General features: G+C 41.4%; 1 protein-coding gene across 7 annotated transcripts in view; it reads right to left on the bottom strand.

Annotated features, from left to right (window-relative positions):
* Positions 1–3,653: 3,653 nt before the first annotated feature.
* septin9a (septin 9a) overlaps positions 3,654–19,676 on the bottom strand; it is an 82,351-nt gene continuing 66,328 nt past the window's right edge. For 6 of the 7 annotated variants that reach the window (XM_084926153.1, XM_084926157.1, XM_084926155.1 and 3 more), the window contains 9 exons: positions 13,324–13,533; positions 10,400–10,528; positions 10,206–10,287; positions 9,783–9,920; positions 8,328–8,445; positions 7,792–7,887; positions 7,591–7,687; positions 6,784–6,835; positions 3,654–4,993 (listed from right to left, as the gene is read on the bottom strand). In XM_084926153.1, coding sequence (XP_084782279.1) covers positions 4,852–4,993; positions 6,784–6,835; positions 7,591–7,687; positions 7,792–7,887; positions 8,328–8,445; positions 9,783–9,920; positions 10,206–10,287; positions 10,400–10,528; positions 13,324–13,533 — 1,064 coding nt within the window. In that variant the 3' untranslated portion in view covers positions 3,654–4,851. Of the gene's footprint in view, positions 4,994–6,783; positions 6,836–7,590; positions 7,688–7,791; positions 7,888–8,327; positions 8,446–9,782; positions 9,921–10,205; positions 10,288–10,399; positions 10,529–13,323; positions 13,534–15,221; positions 15,637–19,676 lie in introns of those variants that run through there. The other variant, XM_084926159.1, reaches the window with a different exon arrangement.

The following is a 19,676-nucleotide window of genomic DNA, read 5'->3' as shown; positions in this document are numbered from 1 at the left end:
GTTGTTCAGCGAGCGTCTTTTAAAGCAGTTAGCTGGCGCGGCGGCAATTTTAAATGATGTTTTGCAAGAAACGCATTGCTCACAAGGAAGAATGAGAGAAGAGAGCAAATAAATATATCTCCTATCATCTCTATGCTGACGACATCCAACTATACTGTTCCTTCAAAATGTCTGAGTTTTATAAATTGTCTAATTTAAGTAATTGCCTGACAGAAATCAACAAATGGTTATATGACAATTTTCTCCAACTAAACTCTGATAAAACAGAAACTCTAATTATTGCTCCAGACCACATGGTCCCAGAAATTAGACAGCATATCAGCTTCTTAGACCCCTATGTAAAATCAAGCCTTAGAAATCTCGGTGTCATATTTGACAGCTCGATGTCGCTCGAGCAGCATTCTAAGCAGCTGGTCCGAAACTGTTTTTATCATTTACGGAATATTTCTAAACTCAGACTAATGGTATCAAAGCTTGAACTTGAGATGATTATTCATGCTTTTATTTCTTCTCGTTTAGACTATTGTAATGGCCTTTTTACTTGTTTTAACAAATCAGCCTTAAATCGTCTTCAGACTGTGCAGAATGCTGCAGCACGTCTCTTAACAGGCACCAAGAGAAGATCGCATATCACTCCAGTCTTGGCCTCCCTTCACTGGTTGCCTGTAAATTTTAGGTTTCATTTAAAAATTTTAGTTCTAACCTTTAGGGCCCTACATGGTCAAGCTCCTCAATATTTATCTGACCTGCTGAAACCACATACATCTTCTCGGGCTTTAAGGTCATTAGATCAGAGACTGCTGGTGGTACCGCGCACTCGTTTTAAAACTCGTGGTGATCGGGCCTTTCAGACTGTGGCACCACGGTTGTGGAATTCTCTCCCACTGTCTCTTCGCTGCACGGACTCCATTGATTCTTTTAAGAAACAGCTGAAGACATTTTTATTTAGAAAAGCATTTGATTAATTTCTTCTTATGCTGTTTTTATAGTTTTATTGTTTTACATTGTTTTATTTACTGTTATATTGTTTTTATATTCCCATTTCCTGTGTTGTAAAGCACTTTGTGATTTTTATCTGTGAAAAGCGCTATATAAATAAATTTTACTTACTTACTTACTTATATGTTGAAAATGTGCACTCACAATATGTGTTTATAATACATGTAGAAGCCAGAGTTATTATGCCTCTGAATGGGATTAAAGGCCAATGAGTTCCCAGACAACAACCTTTTGAAACTTCAGCCTTCATTTTGTTACATTTACCTGAAATCTTCAGGTGTCATCATGTTGACAAGTCACGTATACGGTGTAATGCTTGATAGAGCACTCAAAGCCACCTTTGGAGTTTTTCCTGATGCAGTGAGTTTCTTTCAGAATACAAACTACTCACAAAAGGAAAACACAACCTGATGCCTGCACCACAAAACAGATTTTAGCTTATCCAGGTAACTTCAGGGTTAAGCCTGGGTTTTCTCTGCTATGAAGGTGGCGCACTTCCAACCCGGGTCAATTACCCCGATGCTGTGAAATTAACCTGCTCTGGTTAGCTTCCAGATTAGAGATCAGCAGGTATGAAATCACCACATACTCACCAATCATTTCACCATTCCTGGAAGACCTCTCAGACCTCTGTGGGTGCAAGGAGGGTCTAAAGCTTTTTACTACAATCTAAAGTCTTTGTTTCCCTGCTGAGGATGAGTAAGAAATAAAAACTTGGCACAGAAAAAAAGGATATTTGTGTTTGATCAGTTATTCTTTTGTTATAATAATGCTTCTTGGCAATAAATCTTATACAACTGGAAAGCCTCTATTTCCTCTTGAATGGTGCCTCATTTGCAAGGAAAATGCATTTGTGGCGGAAAACAGCTTCTGCAACTGAGTGTTGTTCTGAGCTTCAGGTGCCGACAATCATCTAGTCTAGACAATCTCTGGCCTCACAGGTCTGCCACGACTGCTCTTCACTGTCAGGCCCATTTGCACTGGTGTCAGCAACATGTACACTGGAACGTGAACATGTGGAGGAACATTATGCTCAGCAGTAAGTCCAGATTCTGCTGCAGTTGGATCATGGAGTTTAAGTGTGAAGATTGCCGATTGTGCACAGATAGGTAACAGTTTTTGGTGTAGGCAGTGTGATGGAGAGATGCTGCAACTTCCTTACTGGAAGAACAAGTTATCATTAAAGGCTTCAAATCTCCAGTCTGGGACTGTACCGTTCATGCCATCCTGGTTGAAGAAGCCATCCCACAGCAGTGTATGACCAAGCTGCTGACCAGCATGAGGCAGAGGTGCGAGGCTGCTGTGGGCGTGTATGGTTCTTCCACATGTTACTGAGGCATCTCTTTGTTAACTGAATAACTTGTTAAATTTCCAAGATGTCTTGTTTTGTCAGACTTCGAACCTCACATCCAATAAACTACACCAAACAAGAGTTAGTAGCAGAATAAGCTGTTTGGCAAGAGAAGATTTGGCAGGTTTTTTCCATGGGTGTAACCCACAAATGCTTTTTCCTTATAAACGTGACAACACTTACGGGGAAATAAACAGGCTTTCCCAGAGTATAAGATTTATTGCCAGGAAGCATTGTTAGAACAAAGACACAAACTCCCTTATTTTTTGTGCTGTGTTTAGATTCCTTGATTTTTTCCCCCCCTGTTGGCTGCAAACTTTTTCATTGTTCTATAAGCATCAATATGTGATCCTAAAACTGGACATTTACACCAAAAAAAACAAAACAAAATGTGTTAATTCTGTTATTACATTTATTCTCTACTTGCTCTCAGCATACTGAAGACCACCAAAGACCTGTTGTTCAATCAAATACTGAATTAAAATCCATCAGATCCCCAGCCACATCTGGGGATCTGATACCATAACAAGAGTTATAGTATTGATAAGTCTGTTAACTTGAACAGATTTTCTGTATTTTGCTTGAACTCTTCACATTTTTCTTATAGCCTCTCTGTGGCCACTGCACTACTTCTTCCTGGAGCCTTCGCCCAGCACTCTTAGATCGGCACCCATCTGTCTTTGGCTTGGCTTTAACTAAGGAAATAGCGTCTTCCATGGGACTGAAGGTCTAGGTTCAACAACTGATGGCACAGGCATATTCCAAGCTGTCACAGCTGATGAGCTGCAAATGAAGCTTCAGTTTAGACCTGAGAGTCACTGAAGTTCCCTCTGGGCCGATTCCACTGGCATCAAGTCCTTCAAAAGGAATCAAAGTAAATATTTTACTTGACACGAGTCTGTTTGCGGCGTTTACATTCTCTTGCTGCTTCAATACCTCAGGACGCTGACGTCTGCACATACCCTCACTGATCCCGAAGGTCTCGCCTTCTCCAGTGTCGTGCCGAGGAAGAAAAGATGCACTCATGCGTTCAAGTAATTAGCACTAATCAGCTTTGCACTGACCTAGTAGGCAGCCATATTGATTTCAGGGGCTAATCAAGAAGAAGTTTAATGACACGGCAATTAAAGTGCTCCAGTAAGTGAATTACACCTGCAATTAAATGCTATGGAAAAGCCATTGTGGGAGAAAAAATTATCTAAAATGTCATCAGTGTATACATTTAAACTTTAAGGAGTGAGTTCTTTCGCTGACTGGACTTCTTCTAGGCATTGTAAAAATATAAGAAAAAAAAACAAGAATATTTACAACTTCAATCTTTATTTCTTTCAAATAAGATAAAAGAAAATTTGTTATCAATAATACAAGTACAAAAATGTATCAGAACACAGACGAATATACAGGACAGAGCATGACAGTGAGAGCTTAGGAAGTAATATGTGGATGAAAGAAAGATCCTCGGTATGATGGGAGGAAAAACAAAGTGGGCTGGTCAGTGGAAGACTAGATTAAAAAAAAAAAAAGAATTTAAGGGGACTGGAAAATGTCTAAATGTAGTCAGCCTGGCACCAACAACCTTGCTCTCTTTCCAGTTTTGGCCAACATGCTATGAAAAAGAACAAAAACCCTCCAATAAATAAGGCGCCATGACGGGCCCAAAGCAGGGGAAGTGTGTGTGTTACTAATCTGAATATATAGACTACAACTGACGGCGTTCACATTTTATATCGTGCATAAATACTTTATCATCTTGAATCACTCTTAAGATATTTCTATTCATAAACAATGACATTTATAAGTGGGAATTAAAAACAACTTTTAAAGAGAAACACGAGCTGCGACAGAAAAGTTAAGTCAAGCGTATGAGGTGCTCTCTGATAACCCTTTTTTGGGAGGGGGGGGGGTTTAACTAAGGGGGAGAGAGCTGAGTGAAGCTGCACTGCTCACACTTTACATTACTGTGTGTTACATGTTGGCGAAGTGCTGCCTGGCCCTTCTCCAACATGCTTTATGCAGTGATCAAGTGCAAGTATCATCACTTTTCACACGTCGCTATAAGTGTGTGCTTAGAAGAAAAAACAAAACTGTGGCCCACATTCCTACAGGCGCTGCTAAAAACAAAACACCAAAATCTGCAAAAAGAAAAGTGGACGAGTTTAATATGTTACGTTTTAAGGCACTTCAGTGTCAGTTCGTTCGGTTTGGTGGAAGCTGAAATTTTGGCACCACAAATATTAACTGTAAGCAGGTAAAAATCCCTCTCTCGGTCAGCGATACTGAGGGGATTTATTCATGAAGCAATAAACTGACATAAACCGTCCTTTCAGCCACCAAAAGTCACCGAAGATGAAGTCCCTCTGGCAGGCGTTTGAGTTTTTCGCACCCTGTGAGGTGGGGAGGGGGAGGTTTGGAGTGGAGTGGGTTGGAGTGAAGGGAAGACTGTTGCTGAACATCAGAGTCTCAGAACAAACGAGTTACGCTGTGATGGCGGCAGGCAGCGTCTACATCTCGTGGGCGGTGAGATGATGTTCTGGGATACCGTTGGCATGAGCCACCATCGTGTTATTCTCATTGAGGCGCCTCACGCGATACATTTCATAGTGGATGCTGCTGGTGATGTCCTTAATGTTCTGCATGTGGGTCCTACAAACAAAAACACACACGGTGGCATCACTGAAGTGTCCGTCCATCTCAAACCATCACAGTTTTTACATTTTCTACTCATCCACCTTAAAATTTAGGGTACAAAGTGTGGACAGATATAATTACTGCTGTAAAAATCACACACCTTTGTATATATGGATTTTTAAAGAGGCTCGTCCACACACTGAGAAGTTGTGTTTAAATGAACGAGGATCTCAAAAACTTGAAAAACTGAACTTTCTAATGGTCTTTCTTGATGTATTAAAGGGCAATTTTATTCTGTTCTATATAAACTGAATCTGGATTTGCAGTTTCAGAGGATGAGCTGGTCAAAATGTATATTAACAAACTGAAGCAGTCTCAATCTTGAACACAAACACACTACCTAAAACACTGAAAAATACAACTACAGGCCATTTCTACATGGCATATAGAGAACTCAAAACAATAAAAAAATATATTTAACTGAAACATTTAGTCACAAAAATGAAGTAAATGCTATTTTAATAACATTTTCATGCTGGATTGAACAAATATGACAAGTTGTGCAAGAAAAACAAAATATCAGATGGTCTGAGATGAATGAAATGAATGAACGATGACTCATGAAAAGTACTAAAATTTCACAAGAATCATTATATATTATATAATATAGCCGGAGCAAAATACAGACTCTGTATTTGCACAGAAGATATCTTACTGGATCCATTACACTGTGTGCAACTTTGATAGTTTACTCAGTATTTTCTGACTTTTAGGGCGTTTTCACACCTATAGTTCGTTTATTCGGGTCCAAATCAGTTGATGAGCTTGCATATTCATATCCTTTAATTTCTAAAAACTTCAAACGAAACACAATCACCCACTGAAAAGAACATCAAGTCCTCTTATCGGCCTGAGTAATTGACTAGTCTAGTCGTCACTCAATAAAACATGTTGTTTCTAAGATTTCCTTTGTTGACCCCCTACAGTGAAACCAATTCTCTACGTTTCACTCATCCTAAGAACTGCAATGTTCGAGCACAGAGAAACTGCGATCACTTTATCTCGAGTTTGAAAATAAAAACTACTTTTACTTTAACATGCTGACTGGAAACATCCTCCTGCTCCTTTGTGTCCTTTATTTTGCTGTACAATAACCTCACGCTCAAACCGTGTCTTTAACTGTTGTGTGTGTCTGACAGAAGGGAAACACGCAGACTTGAATCACTCCAGCTGTCTTTACAGACAACAGCTCATGTTTTATTTGCACTTTGTGCCTGTAAACATGTCTCATATCAGTTTTTTCCCTCTGCAAATTTACGTTTCTGCTTTTACTGCACTGGGACTGTGATCGCTATAAAAACAGGTGGATTCACTGAAGCAGGACACCTCTTGTCAATGTTAACAATTCATCACGATCACTGCGATTAAAATTTTTAACGCCATTAACCAATCAGGAGCGCAGAATGGACAAACTTTGGACAAACTGCCCGAATTGCATTGACAGAGACATTTCAGGGATTTTGCGTCATTCTGCGCTCCACATTGGTTACTTGCGTGATGATGGATAAAACCGTGTTAACACATTAACATTGGCAGCTCTATTAAAAACACTTACATATTCATTCATATTGCTACTACATACGTGTGGCACATGTGATTCATGAGACTGATCAACCACATGCAGATTGAGTCTCCCTCTCTGTGTCTAAATTTACAAAAATCCCTTTATTTATGATGAATCTGTGCCAGATCCTCATCTGGCATAAACTTGTGGACTTGCAGACTAGTAGACAACATGCACTCACCTGATGAGGAGATCCCGTAAATAGGCAAACTCACAGTGGGCTATGTTCTCAACTGCAAAGAGAGAAGCTTTGAGTTAGAAATAATCAAAGGGGAGTTAAAACAGGTGCTAACAGGCTGCAGAAGCTTCATGAATGGCTGGTGCTGAGATTCTTTAAGAGTCCAGCAGGTGGAGTCAGTGATCCTAGTGTGATGGCTCCATGCAGCAGGCCATCTTGCCCTCACCTGCTGCAGCTTTCATCCACTTTGAGTATTTTCCGAGGAGATTAACCGCATCAGAATTTCCTAGTGATGTGTGCCTGTGTGCGTCAGCACAGGCACACTCTGCAGGAAATTAAACTTCCTTTATGAGACACTTGATAAAGGGGTGGGGCCTCCTGTCTGGAGTGGCTAACATAATTAAATATTGAAAGTCCGATCCTGCAGTCAAAATGAATGTGACCATAAAGTCGTATGACACTAATGATGACCAGTTTCCTTCAGCTGCTGGAGGAAACTGAAATTAAAAATGACTAAACTTACACATTTTCTCTGCTCAGTGCATATCCAATGTGAGGATTCAGCAGACATACTCTTTGTATGGGAATGAGAGGGGTTGGGACACCAAGTAAACAATCAGGCCTCTTCATAGAGACTGTCTGGTGGAGGCCTGAGTCAGCTACATGGCACACGACTGCTGTCTGGAGAGCTGAATGGAGCATTGTTGACACTCTGTGACCAGCTGACTCCCAGAAACCCTCCCTTCTTTTTTTCACTTTTCTTTTTTGCTAAAAGTGCATCATTAATATAAATACAAACAAGAGTTGTACCTTCAATGGTTCCCCACTTGGTCTTCCTCCCCAGCAACCTCCTGCCGTTGACCTGGTACTCCTGATCACTTCCCACCACAGCAAATGGGATCATCTCCTGTTCAAAAGGTTAAAAGTAAACGGCTATTAGAGTTAGAAATCCTTACAGAATGGATTTCAGATAGAGCCCAAAGTCCTGCTTGGTGATGCTGCTGCCCTTACCCTGATCTTTTCATTGATCATTCGGTCCTCTGCGTCCTCATCAAATTCCTTCTGTGGGTATACGTCAATCCCATTGGCTCGCAGCTCTTCCCTGATCTGGTTAGAGCATGTTCAAATACACACACACACACAACAAATCTTTAACCCACCACAAGTCTCTTAATCTCTGGACTAATTAGGCGGCTGTTCTTGATGTATCCTTCTGAGAGATCAAACAATTGTACCTAAATATGCACAGGATGCAGATTAAGGTTGCATTAACGCTAATCTATGCCAAAAGTTTAGGCTTAGTCGCTAACCGCAGCAAACAAAACGCAAAACCCTCACAGGATGCACGCCTAAACCTGTGCGCACACAGAGTGTGTTAATGAGGGAAAGGGATATCCTGAGATCCTTGAAAACAAAGCCAATAAAAACCTCATAAAGGGGTCAGCTGTTTAGAAAAAGTAAAGGCAGGCAGAGAGCAAAAGGGTAAAAGAATATAGGGATACTTCTTCAGAGAAGTTGCAATGCCACTAAAATCTAATAGATGTTACCTTCTTTTTGAAGAAGTCTCTCTCCTCCAGCGTGAGTGTATCTGCCTTGGCGATGACTGGGACGATGTTGACCACTTTACTCAGACGTCTCATGAATTCGACATCAAGAGGCCGAAGACTGAGGAGACACAACATGAGAGAACCGGGAGGAAGACATTAGATTTAAGAACAAAAGCACAGGAAATTGTAACGCAAAGCTCTCGCACCAGAGGGCAGATGTTCCTAAGAAACGTCCCAGATGGAGGAACATTAACGGTTCCAACTTCTTATCATGCACCCATCATTACACAGAGTGTGTGAACAGCTGCTTGATACAGTTAGGGGAAGCAGCTAAGGCCTTTCCCGCAGTTTGAGAAAGCATCTGCATGTGGTTAGAGCAGCGGATTCTGGCCTGGCTAACGACTCTTTCACACAGGCTGCTCGTTGTCAACAACAAGGCTTGTGTACTCGAGAAAGAGCACGCTGAGAAAGACAAAAGTGCAGAATTGATTGCATGCACCCAGACACACACAGAGTCTCTGTCTCTTGCGTCCTTCTTGCCTCTCCCCCATTAGGCTTTTTAAGGCAAGCCTGGAGCAGCTGCTGGCCGGGCCGTGTGACATCTGCAGTGTTGGATCAACATGAAACGCTGCTTGCTGGAGACGGGGGGGTGGGTGGGGGGCATTCACACCAGGCCCCTGCCTGAGTAAAGACATGCCATGAGACAAAAATTAATAGAGGTGCAGCATTTGCTCTGTTATCAGTTGTGTCTTTGTGTGCGTGCTCCAAAGGGGATGACAGTCCACAGCTGCTTCAACATTTTCCCAAGACCAGTCGCTGCACTCGACTCGAGTTACACCAATGAAAAAAAAGGAATATAAAAGAAACTATGAGCTGCATGGTGAATTATCATGTGTTCACCGAATGCCTAATTCCTTCTGCTAGTATACCCAGACCCCCTGAGCTCCGATCGGTGCAGGTCTGAACCAAGAGAGCGCTGAGAGGGAGAGTAAACCGGACAGTTCGATGAGAGCCAGATGTGTGGGCCTGTGAGAGGTCCAGGGAAAAACTTAGGATACTGAGCTGCTTCGGGGCCTGGCGAGAGCAGCCCATGTCTCCAGAGTGTGTGGGCCGGATAGAGAGTCCTTGTGTGTGTTCAATAAGAGGGGGTAACAAGGCAGAGAGATCTGCTTCACATTTAAAAAGTTAAGAACAAACAAAGACAGTCTATACCAATATATGCTGACATGCACAGGCAAAGCACAGCGTTGCTGTCTGTAACAACAGCAGTTATTTAAATTCCAGTTGATGTAATTGTGTCGTATTGTCACCAAATCAGACTTTTAGAAAACACGATGTTTGTTTACAAGAAAACTACAGAGCATAAAGAACAGCTTGTGTGACAGGAATCAGCACTGATGTTTTTTTAGATGTGTCTTTTTGAGATTTAAAACTACGACTGTGGTGTGTCATTACCAATGTCCAGTTGGGGGGATGAAGTATATGCAGCAGTGGACTCTGGAGTCTGGGATCCTTTTCTTCCTGTTGATATTGATTTCCTCCTGCAGGTATGCCTCGTACTGATCATTAATGAACTTCATGATGGGCTGCCAGCTATGCCATGGTGGAGAAAGATAATTGAAGAGGGAGAAGGAGAGAAGAGGGAGGGGGAAAGAAGGGTAAGGGGGTGGAAAAGGAAGAGAAGGGACAGATCAGTAAAAGGAGGAAGAGGAGGGGCTCAAGCAGACAAAGAAGAGGAGGAAGGACAATGATAGAGATCAGGAAAAGTAAGAAAGCAGGAAAAGCAAGGATAAAGGGGAGGACATCTGGTTAGAAACTCTTGTCATTATGAACTCACTGCTTATATGGTTGTTGCAGCAACGTTAAGTTGTAGCCTACCAGTTCTCATTGTTGATCTGGTCTCCAAAGCCTGGTGTGTCAATGACTGTCAGCTTCATTCTTACGCCCTTCTCCTCGATGTCTGCAAACAAAAGCACATAAGAACACTAAGAGCCAGCACAACAGCAAATTGCTGTAACACAGACAAGCAGTGAGAATGCAGATGGGCATAAGCCAGTTGTCGTGAGTTGTACCGTGACTGATGGACTTCATTTCCACTGTTTTGGGAATCTTCTCCTGGGCTGTAGCCAGCACAGACTTACGGCTGACTTTAGACTTGAACAGCGTGTTCATCAGAGTAGACTTTCCCAGGCCGCTTTGTCCTGTAAGCAAAAAACAAACAAAAAAAATGACAGGCAATGAGAAAAAAAACACTTCGACAGTGACTGCTTACACGGTGGGGAGCCAACGGTTTACACAATGGTGCCATAATAAACCCAAACAAGATTCTACAAAATGACCCTGCTTCACTCCAATTTCAGAAGCTGTGACATCTGTCTGCTCAAACACTGCCAACAAAACGTCAAAGCACACCAGTTTACTTCATATGCAGTAAGTGATGAGAAAAAGGGGCAGCTGCAATGAGCCAACAGCAGGACAGGACAAGCAACAGCCACAACTGCTATGCCTATGGTTGTCTTTTGTCATCCGCTATATAAGTCGCCAACGAGTGCACGTGCACAAGAGTTTGGGCGTTTCCCCTGTCTAATTTCTCCAGCTCCTTTCTCTCAGCTGCCTCTCTCAATAAGTCTCATCCCGTGGATGTGGGATGAGATCCAGCCCCTCCGTTGTAATTGCAGCTTGTGATAGTAGTCCCCGTTTTGCTCTGCAGCCTCGATGAGTTTGGCTGATTTGTCCACCTGCTGCAGGTTCTGGTTAGAGTTTCTTAGCAGAACGAGATCTAGTGTCTCCAGCTGAAATCCATGACTGTTTATTTGGAGTACGTTTGACTGCGGGAATTCTTCTTGGGGAAGCAGCTTAATGACATTGTGGGCCACCACAACTGCAACATCAACCTCTGGGAAAAATGGCACAGGAAAGGCTGGGGCTAGATGACAAGCAGAGACTGAACTGAAAAAAATAAAACAAAATGAGCAAAGGGAGTGTTCACTAGTAAATTAATTGTGAATGGTGATACTGTTTTGGATGGAGGTTAGTTTTACTTTGGTATCCTGTGGAGGCAGCAGCATATGAAACACTAAAGCTTTTTTTTAATAGCCCTAAAATGCTAATACGACATATGGCACTTATGAGCCACTCAAAATAACAGCAGGGGAAATATGACACAACAACAGCCACACCCAGAAATACACAAATGTAACTCCTTCTTTGATCTTATAACTATAATTTCAAGACACTTTCTGATCAGATAACAACACAGATGCTCTTGTTTTGCTACAGTAAGAGGATAAAATGCTCCCCCATCCGGGCAAATCGAAACAGACTTAATTTATCAGCTGTCTGTCTATATGGATGAGACCCCCTGTGACCCTTGGACCTCATGCTAACATCACCACGGGTTAATGATGAGCTGTTTGGAGGGGCCCACCGGGAAATGACCACTCAAAGTTCAACCTCAGGTTAAGTCAACATTCAGAACTTTGATTTATGGATATGCACTTGCATGCACAGCAGCACACACTCCACGCAAACACGGATTCACAGAACAAATATGAAGCTCAACAGCTGGAAGTTAAAGGACTCAAAAGTCCACGTGGCAAATTAGCATTTTATCTGCTACAGTGCTTTGGCAGCACTGATGCCACTCTGAGCCGTGTCCAAACTCGCTCCAACAGCTGCTTTCTCCAAAGTGTCTGCATCCATAATCCTACCGCTAACAACCATCACAAAACAGTGAGGTGGTGCCAAAATCCCACAAGTGCTTTCTGTATGAGGTCAAAGTCGTACAGATGTTTTTTAAACTGTTAAATTGTGTCTGGCAGCAAACATTTTCACAAGAAAAAGCAAACAAGCTGGAAGGAAATTTTTTAAAAATGACACTCAAAGTTATCACAATTCAATATCTTACCAAAAAGATTTGTTCTTCTCGTTATCCTGTTTAGATGTAGGGGTTTCCCCCCTGGTGTCCTCTTCCTTTATAGACAAGGAAGTAAATCCACCTGCTCTGTTAGTTTTAAACTATTAGATTGTAGCTACTGCATCTGGGCCTAAGCATGACTGAGTCTTATGTTTTATAATCAGTCCATTATCACTCCATTTGTTTAACAAATGAGAATTAAAATAATGAAAATCCAGTGAAAATGTGTTTTTTTGTTGATTTTCCTTTCACTTTTGCTACAATTTTTGGAGGGGAGCATAAAGTCCTCTATGCAGGTAAAAACCCATCAGTTATAAAGATGCCAAACCAATTATCCAGTTCTTAAAAACCATCAATTGTTCCTACATTGTGATACAGTTAAATAATTTCACCTTGATATTTAAAAAAAAAAAAAAGACACCCAAAAAACCATGGAAACCAGTTTTGTTTAGTTGTGTTTACCCACTCAGGCCTGGGGCTGCTTTCAAGCACATTTTTTTCATTTGAGGATGAGACACAGACCATGTGTGGAGACGACATGCAGGAGACGTAAAGCAGTGAGATTGGGTGGGTTCGAGGGTGGCCTGTTTGATCCTGAGGTGTGTAATTAACTCCTATTTTAAAGGTGTCTGATCACAGTGATGAGTATGCCCAATTAAAAAAAACAAAATAAAAGAAAAAAGCTTCAGGCTTCTATTTAAACTTGATTAGAGAGAAAAGCATCATGACTCAGTCTCAGCTCTAGTTATACATAACTGAGGTTATTGTGAGATTTAAGTGTATACAACCATCAATGCAACGCAACCATTTATTTGCAGAAGGCCACACTTTTGAGTAAAGATGGGAAATATTATTTCAACCTGAACATTTGCTAGTAGTAGTTATCCACAGTGAAGCACCAGCTCAAAAGTCTTACTCAAAGGCAACTCCTGGAATTATTTCTAATGCTTCACATGCATTTCTTTTAATGTGTGAGTGCGTAAGCAGCCAAAGATTTGATCACTGCAATGCTATGTGACCGACAACTACTGTACGAACCAAATCTGGGTATTTTAGTGAGTGTAAACAGGCTCTGCTTACCCACAACCATAATGTTGAGCTCAAAACCCTGCTTCATGGCTTTCCTCCTCATCTGCTCCAGAATGGCATCAATACCCACATAGCTGAAGTCCAACATGGGGCCGCCAGCCTTCTCCCCATACAGTCCACCCACTGCTGGGGACACCACAGCATCAGGCACCACCACCTCAGACATGGTACTGCTGCTGTAGCTGGAAAACACTTCAGGTCCTGATGTAACACAAACAGAAACAGAGAAGGCTGGAGTTACTCACAAGTATAATATGGAAGAAGCAATAACAGATAAATGACTCATCTGTGAAAACAGGTACTGCAAGTAAAATGATAGAGAGGTTTTTTTTTTAAAAATAAATAAATAAATAAAATGAGTGAAAATTTCAAGATTCTTGGTTCCTTGGAAATCCATAGGAGGAAGTAATGTACTGCACCAAACTGTCATAGTGCTGAAATATGTAATGATTGAAGACTTCCTGTTATAGAACAAACCAGTTCAGCTAAGCAGCTCTTCAGGTGCTGGCAGTTCAGAAGAAAAGCTATCAGTAGAATTAAACTACAGTAAAATCTGTTAATAACAAACATACACATTTGAACAAGATGATAGGGGATTCCTGCAGTGTCAGAAAAATGCATCCCTGACTGGGAAAACTCGTGTGAACACCCAGTTAAACAACAGCTTGGATGGTTGATGGCACAAAAAACCAAGTTATAGCTGAAATGGCCTGTGTGTTTGCCTAATAGGGAGCAATTTGATTAATGGTGCAAGTGGCCATGCACATCATTGCATCTTTAATGTTTGGTTTTATTCAACTTGTGATGCACTTTGTAACTGTTTACAAAGTGCTATTAGTTATTGTTATATCTAAAGGAAAGCTCTGGGATCCATCTTCTAGTGAATGTCTGCACAAAAGTTTCTGATAATCCATCTAATGGTTGTTGTTTATTTCAGTCTGGAACAAATGTGGCGGACTGTCTAGAAGACAGACAGAAAAACAACTAAGAGCACCTCCTGACTTTCAAGGTCCTGGTTGGTCTCATGCCAGAACAGTTTCTCAACCCAAAAGTACAACTATCAGAAAATTCGCTCTGTGGAATTAGAGTAGTTTAAAATTGGCAGAACAACATCTCTTCACTTTGTTTTTGTAATAATTAACTTCATGTCCTTCTGTGAAATGCCTGCAGATGTTTGTCTAATCACAAGAGAAATATTAAACTTTTAATAAGTTCACTGAGGTCTGCGCATGCCAAAGTCACCGTACCTCTCGAGCTGTGTATGTGACAAATTTACACGACGACAGTGTTTATGTCCGTGTGTCATTAGATACACAGTCATAGTGCTACCCCTCGCAAGGCCTCCCTTTCCCTTGCTCTCTACAGTGCAGTGTTACTGTCCTGCTAATGTGAGAGTGGAAAAGAGTGAGACTGGTGAGGTTGAAACCTGATCCACCCACAGCTAGCCTGGCTAACACACACAAAAGCCCTGAGTACATGCTTGACTTTGTGCCTTTAAACATGCTGGTTGCCTTGACTTCACACACTCAGACTTTCCTCTGTTTGAGCGCACAGCTGATCTGTATGTACACATGCAAATATCAGCCCCTGGACTGCCTGCCAAGAGTTTAACAGCTTTTGGATTCCAGCGAATACTCGACCTGTTACAAGGAGAAAGTAGTCCAGACAGCAGGCCAGTTCACCCGTATCACTCTGGGAAATAAATCAACAGGCTGGTAGAAAAGTCAACACACTTCAAACTGGCACTGCACTGATTAATGGAAGAAGAAGAAAAAAATCTGAGGAATGGCAGTGCTGTTGAAGCTCAAAACTAGCTCATGTTAACACGTTAAGTCTTGCTTTTATAATATGCTCCATTGTGTGTGCATCCATGTGTCATAGAGACCCACCTATGGAAGCAGCTCTCCTGGCCTCTTCACCACTTCCTCATCCTGTTCCAAAAGTCAGTCAGCAACTTACAGCGACTCACTGCCCTCCACCTCCCCTCTGCACCTCCCCTGTTCCCATACCTCTGTTTCGCTCATGTCTTTTTCCCCTCAGCCTCACCCTTTCCTCCCTGCTCACACTGATCCTCTCTCATCGGTGTTCCCTATTGCACACCAACTCTTAGTTTTCTTGTATCTCTCCTGTTTGAGCCCCTCCTCCTTTCTGCTACTCATTTGGCTTTTAGCTTTGTTATTAAATGTGCTGGATAATACAAAACCTCCATCCTCTTCTTCTCTACACCATGTATTTTCCTCCTGAAATCCCTTGCTGATTTTTTCCTGCGACAGCTTTGTGCTGTAAACAGAGATGTTTGCCAGGAGTTAGGAAACTGTGGCAACCAGGGCTCCAACAACAGAGCTTCAAAGGCATGATACCAGGGAAAGCATCAAAGGAAAGGGACATGAAATGAACAAGATGGAATACTTAACATATCATCCAACAGCAGCTACACCTGCAAAGCACTAAGATATAATGATGAGAAGATCATCTGTAATCTTTTGCTCGAGCTGAAACATTTAATAGATGGTGGATTGGATTAGATTAAACAGGTATCCAAGTAGCTGACAAACGCTTTACTGTCAGGACTCGTGCACAACCATGAGCTGAGCATCGACCCATTTTCGAAGGGCATAACACGGGATAAAAGAAATTTGTTCTTTTTATTGCAACTGTAGATCTTACTTCTGCGGTCCCAGCACAGTCCTCATTCCCAGCCTCTGAGCTTAAACACTTTTCTCCAGTTTGGTATGCACACTTCTCATTTTGTGATCAGTGTGGGTTTAAAACAGGAAGAAAATGTAGGTTTTATGGAGGTTTTTGGTTCTGTGTAAGCTTTGTGGAAACAATCAATTACAGTATTTGGTCTGAGGACTTCCTGAAATGAGTCTCATTTCAGAACAATGCTCAGCACCTCTGCAGCACGTCTGTTCTGTTTAATGTTCAATTACTATTTGCTCATCTTCCACTGTGTGGGAATTATAAAAGCTAAGATACAGAGTGAATGAGAGACGGACAGAAAGAGTTGTTGGTGGTAACTAACTGGCTTCCCAGCCAGAAGCACAAAGGCTCTTCAAAAGATTAACTGTCCTTCATGAAACCAATGTACTGATTTTCTCAAGTCAAAGAAGAATTTAACACCATAAACAACTTGGCAAACATCACAACACCACACAAAAGGAGTCTTCAACCACTACCGTGGGAAACCAAACTCTTCTCTACAATCAAAATGAATCACTTCATTCATGGGTAGGACACTTCTTTAGACCTTTAGCCAACTTTGGTAAACTTCAAACCCTACGATGTGGTGAGTGAAGCATCGTATCAGTGGTGCAGAGAGCGTGTCAAAGCATCTGGATACACTGACCATTTATCAGATGGACGTATTCACCCTCTGTCATGGTTTTTAGCCAGTAACACAGCTATCAGACAAGAAGTGGTTGGAGAATGGCCTTATAAATGTTAACATTTTTATTTTATTTTTTTTCCTCCACCTGGAAATGTCTGGCCCTGATGGCTTAACAGCTGTTGGACATTACCTCAAACCTATCAAACACAATGGGCTGACTGAAAAAATTACTGTTGAGTTAAATAGGGATGTAACACATACTGTGGGAACCTCAGGTATTTTAATATGTTGTCATGCAAACTGATGGTGTAAATCCTTTGGAGGTGGATTAAATGAGGCTCTCAGATGGCTTCAACTGGCCACAGCCTTTTAAGAATAATTATATTGGGCCGCTTCTAAACTCAGCATTTTGTTCCCCCCCCCCCACTAGTTTCAAGTCTGATGGGAAATGGGCATGCAAAAGTTACATTTGAGAGAAAATGCAATGACAGTTGTGGAATATGTTTGCTTATGTTGCTGATCAAACAGCACAAGCACAGTTTGGATGAATCAGATTTGTTTTTCAGTGACAATTAAGGGTCATTTAAAAACGTCAGTTTCCATTGTTGCTTGCTTAGTGGTAATAAATCACCCCTGGATGACTTGCACATTTGCCATGCCATTCCTTAGCTCTACTGCTCCCCTGCATCATGGACAAACAAAATTTATTTTAGCTATTGGAAAGCAGAGTGACTCACTGTGATGCTGTTTTCAATTACAGGCACTAAAGAGGTTTTCTCTTTTATTGCTTCCAGCAGCATCAGATTGCTTTGCTTTTTTGTAAATATAGCCAGAAGTCTCATCTCTGCAGCAAAGCATTTCAGAGAAAAACAGCAAGACACAAGGAAAAGAAGAAGACCGAAGTGTGGAGAGAAAAAAAAAGGCAGACGTGTGCAGATAGGCATGAGATACAGAGGAGAAGCAAAAAGGAAGATGGCTGTCGTTGAGTAGGGGGGAGGTAAACAAGATAAGGTCAGTGAGAGGAGGACAAAGAAAGGCATGTAGAGGGGGAGAAGGAGGGGAGGAAAAAAAGTGTGGATTGCAGAGATTGTGATTTATTCCAGTTTTGGGCCTGGGGCATTCCTCACTAACTACACACAGGCCTCCAAACTGAGATGCAAATACATTCGAATTCGAAGCTAAATATCTCCCTGTTCACTGGATGGTCTTTTCAAAAGGCACTAAAACTACAAAGAAGTATGAAGAAAAATGTGACTCTGTCGCCTATGTTTAGATGCAGTGTGGCCAGAACCACTGAGCCATGGCTTAGCTGTCCAGGGTGTTGATCTCAACAGGGTGGTGAGCAGGTCAGAGATCATGTTCCCAGTTTAGGTTGGAAAGAGCTGCACTGAGGTTAGTCCCCTCATGACAAACCTGTGGTTTGACCCTTTGAATAAACTCTGTAGAATTTAGAGGAATCCAGAGAGAGAAAAGGCTGGAAACTTGGAGTGTTTGTTATCTGCAACACTGACTCACTCACGGCATCTGTAAAACTGATTGTACAAAATCTTTCCCTTCATCGCTTCACTTTTACAACTGTGTTATACAACATGCAGGCAGTTCCACAGTTTTTCTACTATTTTAATGAGCTATAATGTACACAAATGCTTTCTCTACTAAAGCATTGCAGTGAATGATTAAATGCCAGGCTTTAAACAAACACTAAGCTACGGATGAATAAGATCCAAACAATTGCTCAAAACCTACAGTCACAAAAACTCCTGTTTTTCAAAGGAAATTAGATTTGTTTTTAATCCAACGTTACATGAAATGGATCAAGAATGTAGTAAATGACAATTGCTGTCTAATGGGTCCATTTATCACAAAATGATTTATGATTTTTAATAAAATAAACAGAGGTCCACTCTCAGCCAGCATTGCCCCTGTGTTACACTGTATTACCCAATGTGGGTTTATAATGATAAAATGGCTAACTGATCCCATTAGCACAGCAGAAAACTGTTTTGTTAAACTAGCCATGATTTGGCTGCTGAAACATCTGAGGCGGCTTATTCTAATAATCAATTAGCATTTTGACCACATGTTGTGGATTCCTGGAAACAGCTTCCAAATCCCATCCTTGGAATCATCTCCACACCTCCTGCTTGCTTGTGTTTACACACCACTTTGCATTTAATTTAATTATTCATCCCCACTCTCTTCCTCAGTTGTGCTCCATCTCCCTCCCTTCACTCCCAACTGTAGGCAGTTTATACAGTAAGTTTCATCCAGATTGATTGCATCCAGGAAAATTTAGGGAACAGCCACGCATATATTAATTTAATCCATTGTATCAACACCAACACAAAGCTGGTGAATTCCTACAGATAACCTTAATTATATTTGATTGAAAAGGTAAATTGAAAGAGTTTGTGTCCAAGCTCCACGTAACAGCAGGCTTAATTTGTTTCATAGCAATGACAGCTCAATAATTTAGTATTTAGTATCCACCACTAGGCATTAATCCCATCAAGCGATAAAATGCACAAGTTCAGGTTAATCTAAGTGCTTGTTTGGAGCTGTATGTCAAAGACACATTGGTTTACTAATCCACTAAATGGGTTTTGAGATCTTTGTTCTTTTTAACAATCTATTTATGGGCTGGTTAAAAACAGCTGCTGCGTTTGGCTTCCATTTACATTCCCATACAGGATGAAGGCGGTTTGCAGTCGAGTCTCATCTTAACGCCGCTAGATTTGTTTTGATGGTAACCCAGATGCCTCTTGAGGAGCGTGTGGGCTGCTGCAAATTTTATTTTATTCAATGTGATAAAAACGACTGATTCTCAAGCTGCCTTTTTTATGGTTGATTTCCCACAAGAGATGGTGCAAACACAGCTGAGAAACTTGTGTAGAAGCGATAAAAATGTATTCAATTACATTGAACTGGGGTTCCGGTAGCCCTCCAGCATTGAATCAATTCGATACCCCCAGACCACATGGGTTTACAACACACATAAACACACAAACACAGT

The sequence above is a fragment of the Perissodus microlepis genome, chromosome 4, assembly GCF_051167445.1.
Source record: "Perissodus microlepis isolate ML-2025 ecotype Zambia chromosome 4, ASM5116744v1, whole genome shotgun sequence".
NCBI classification, from domain to species: Eukaryota; Metazoa; Chordata; class Actinopteri; order Cichliformes; family Cichlidae; genus Perissodus; species Perissodus microlepis.
Note: the sequence above shows the minus strand (reverse complement) of the source record. Positions and strands in the feature narration are given on the sequence as shown.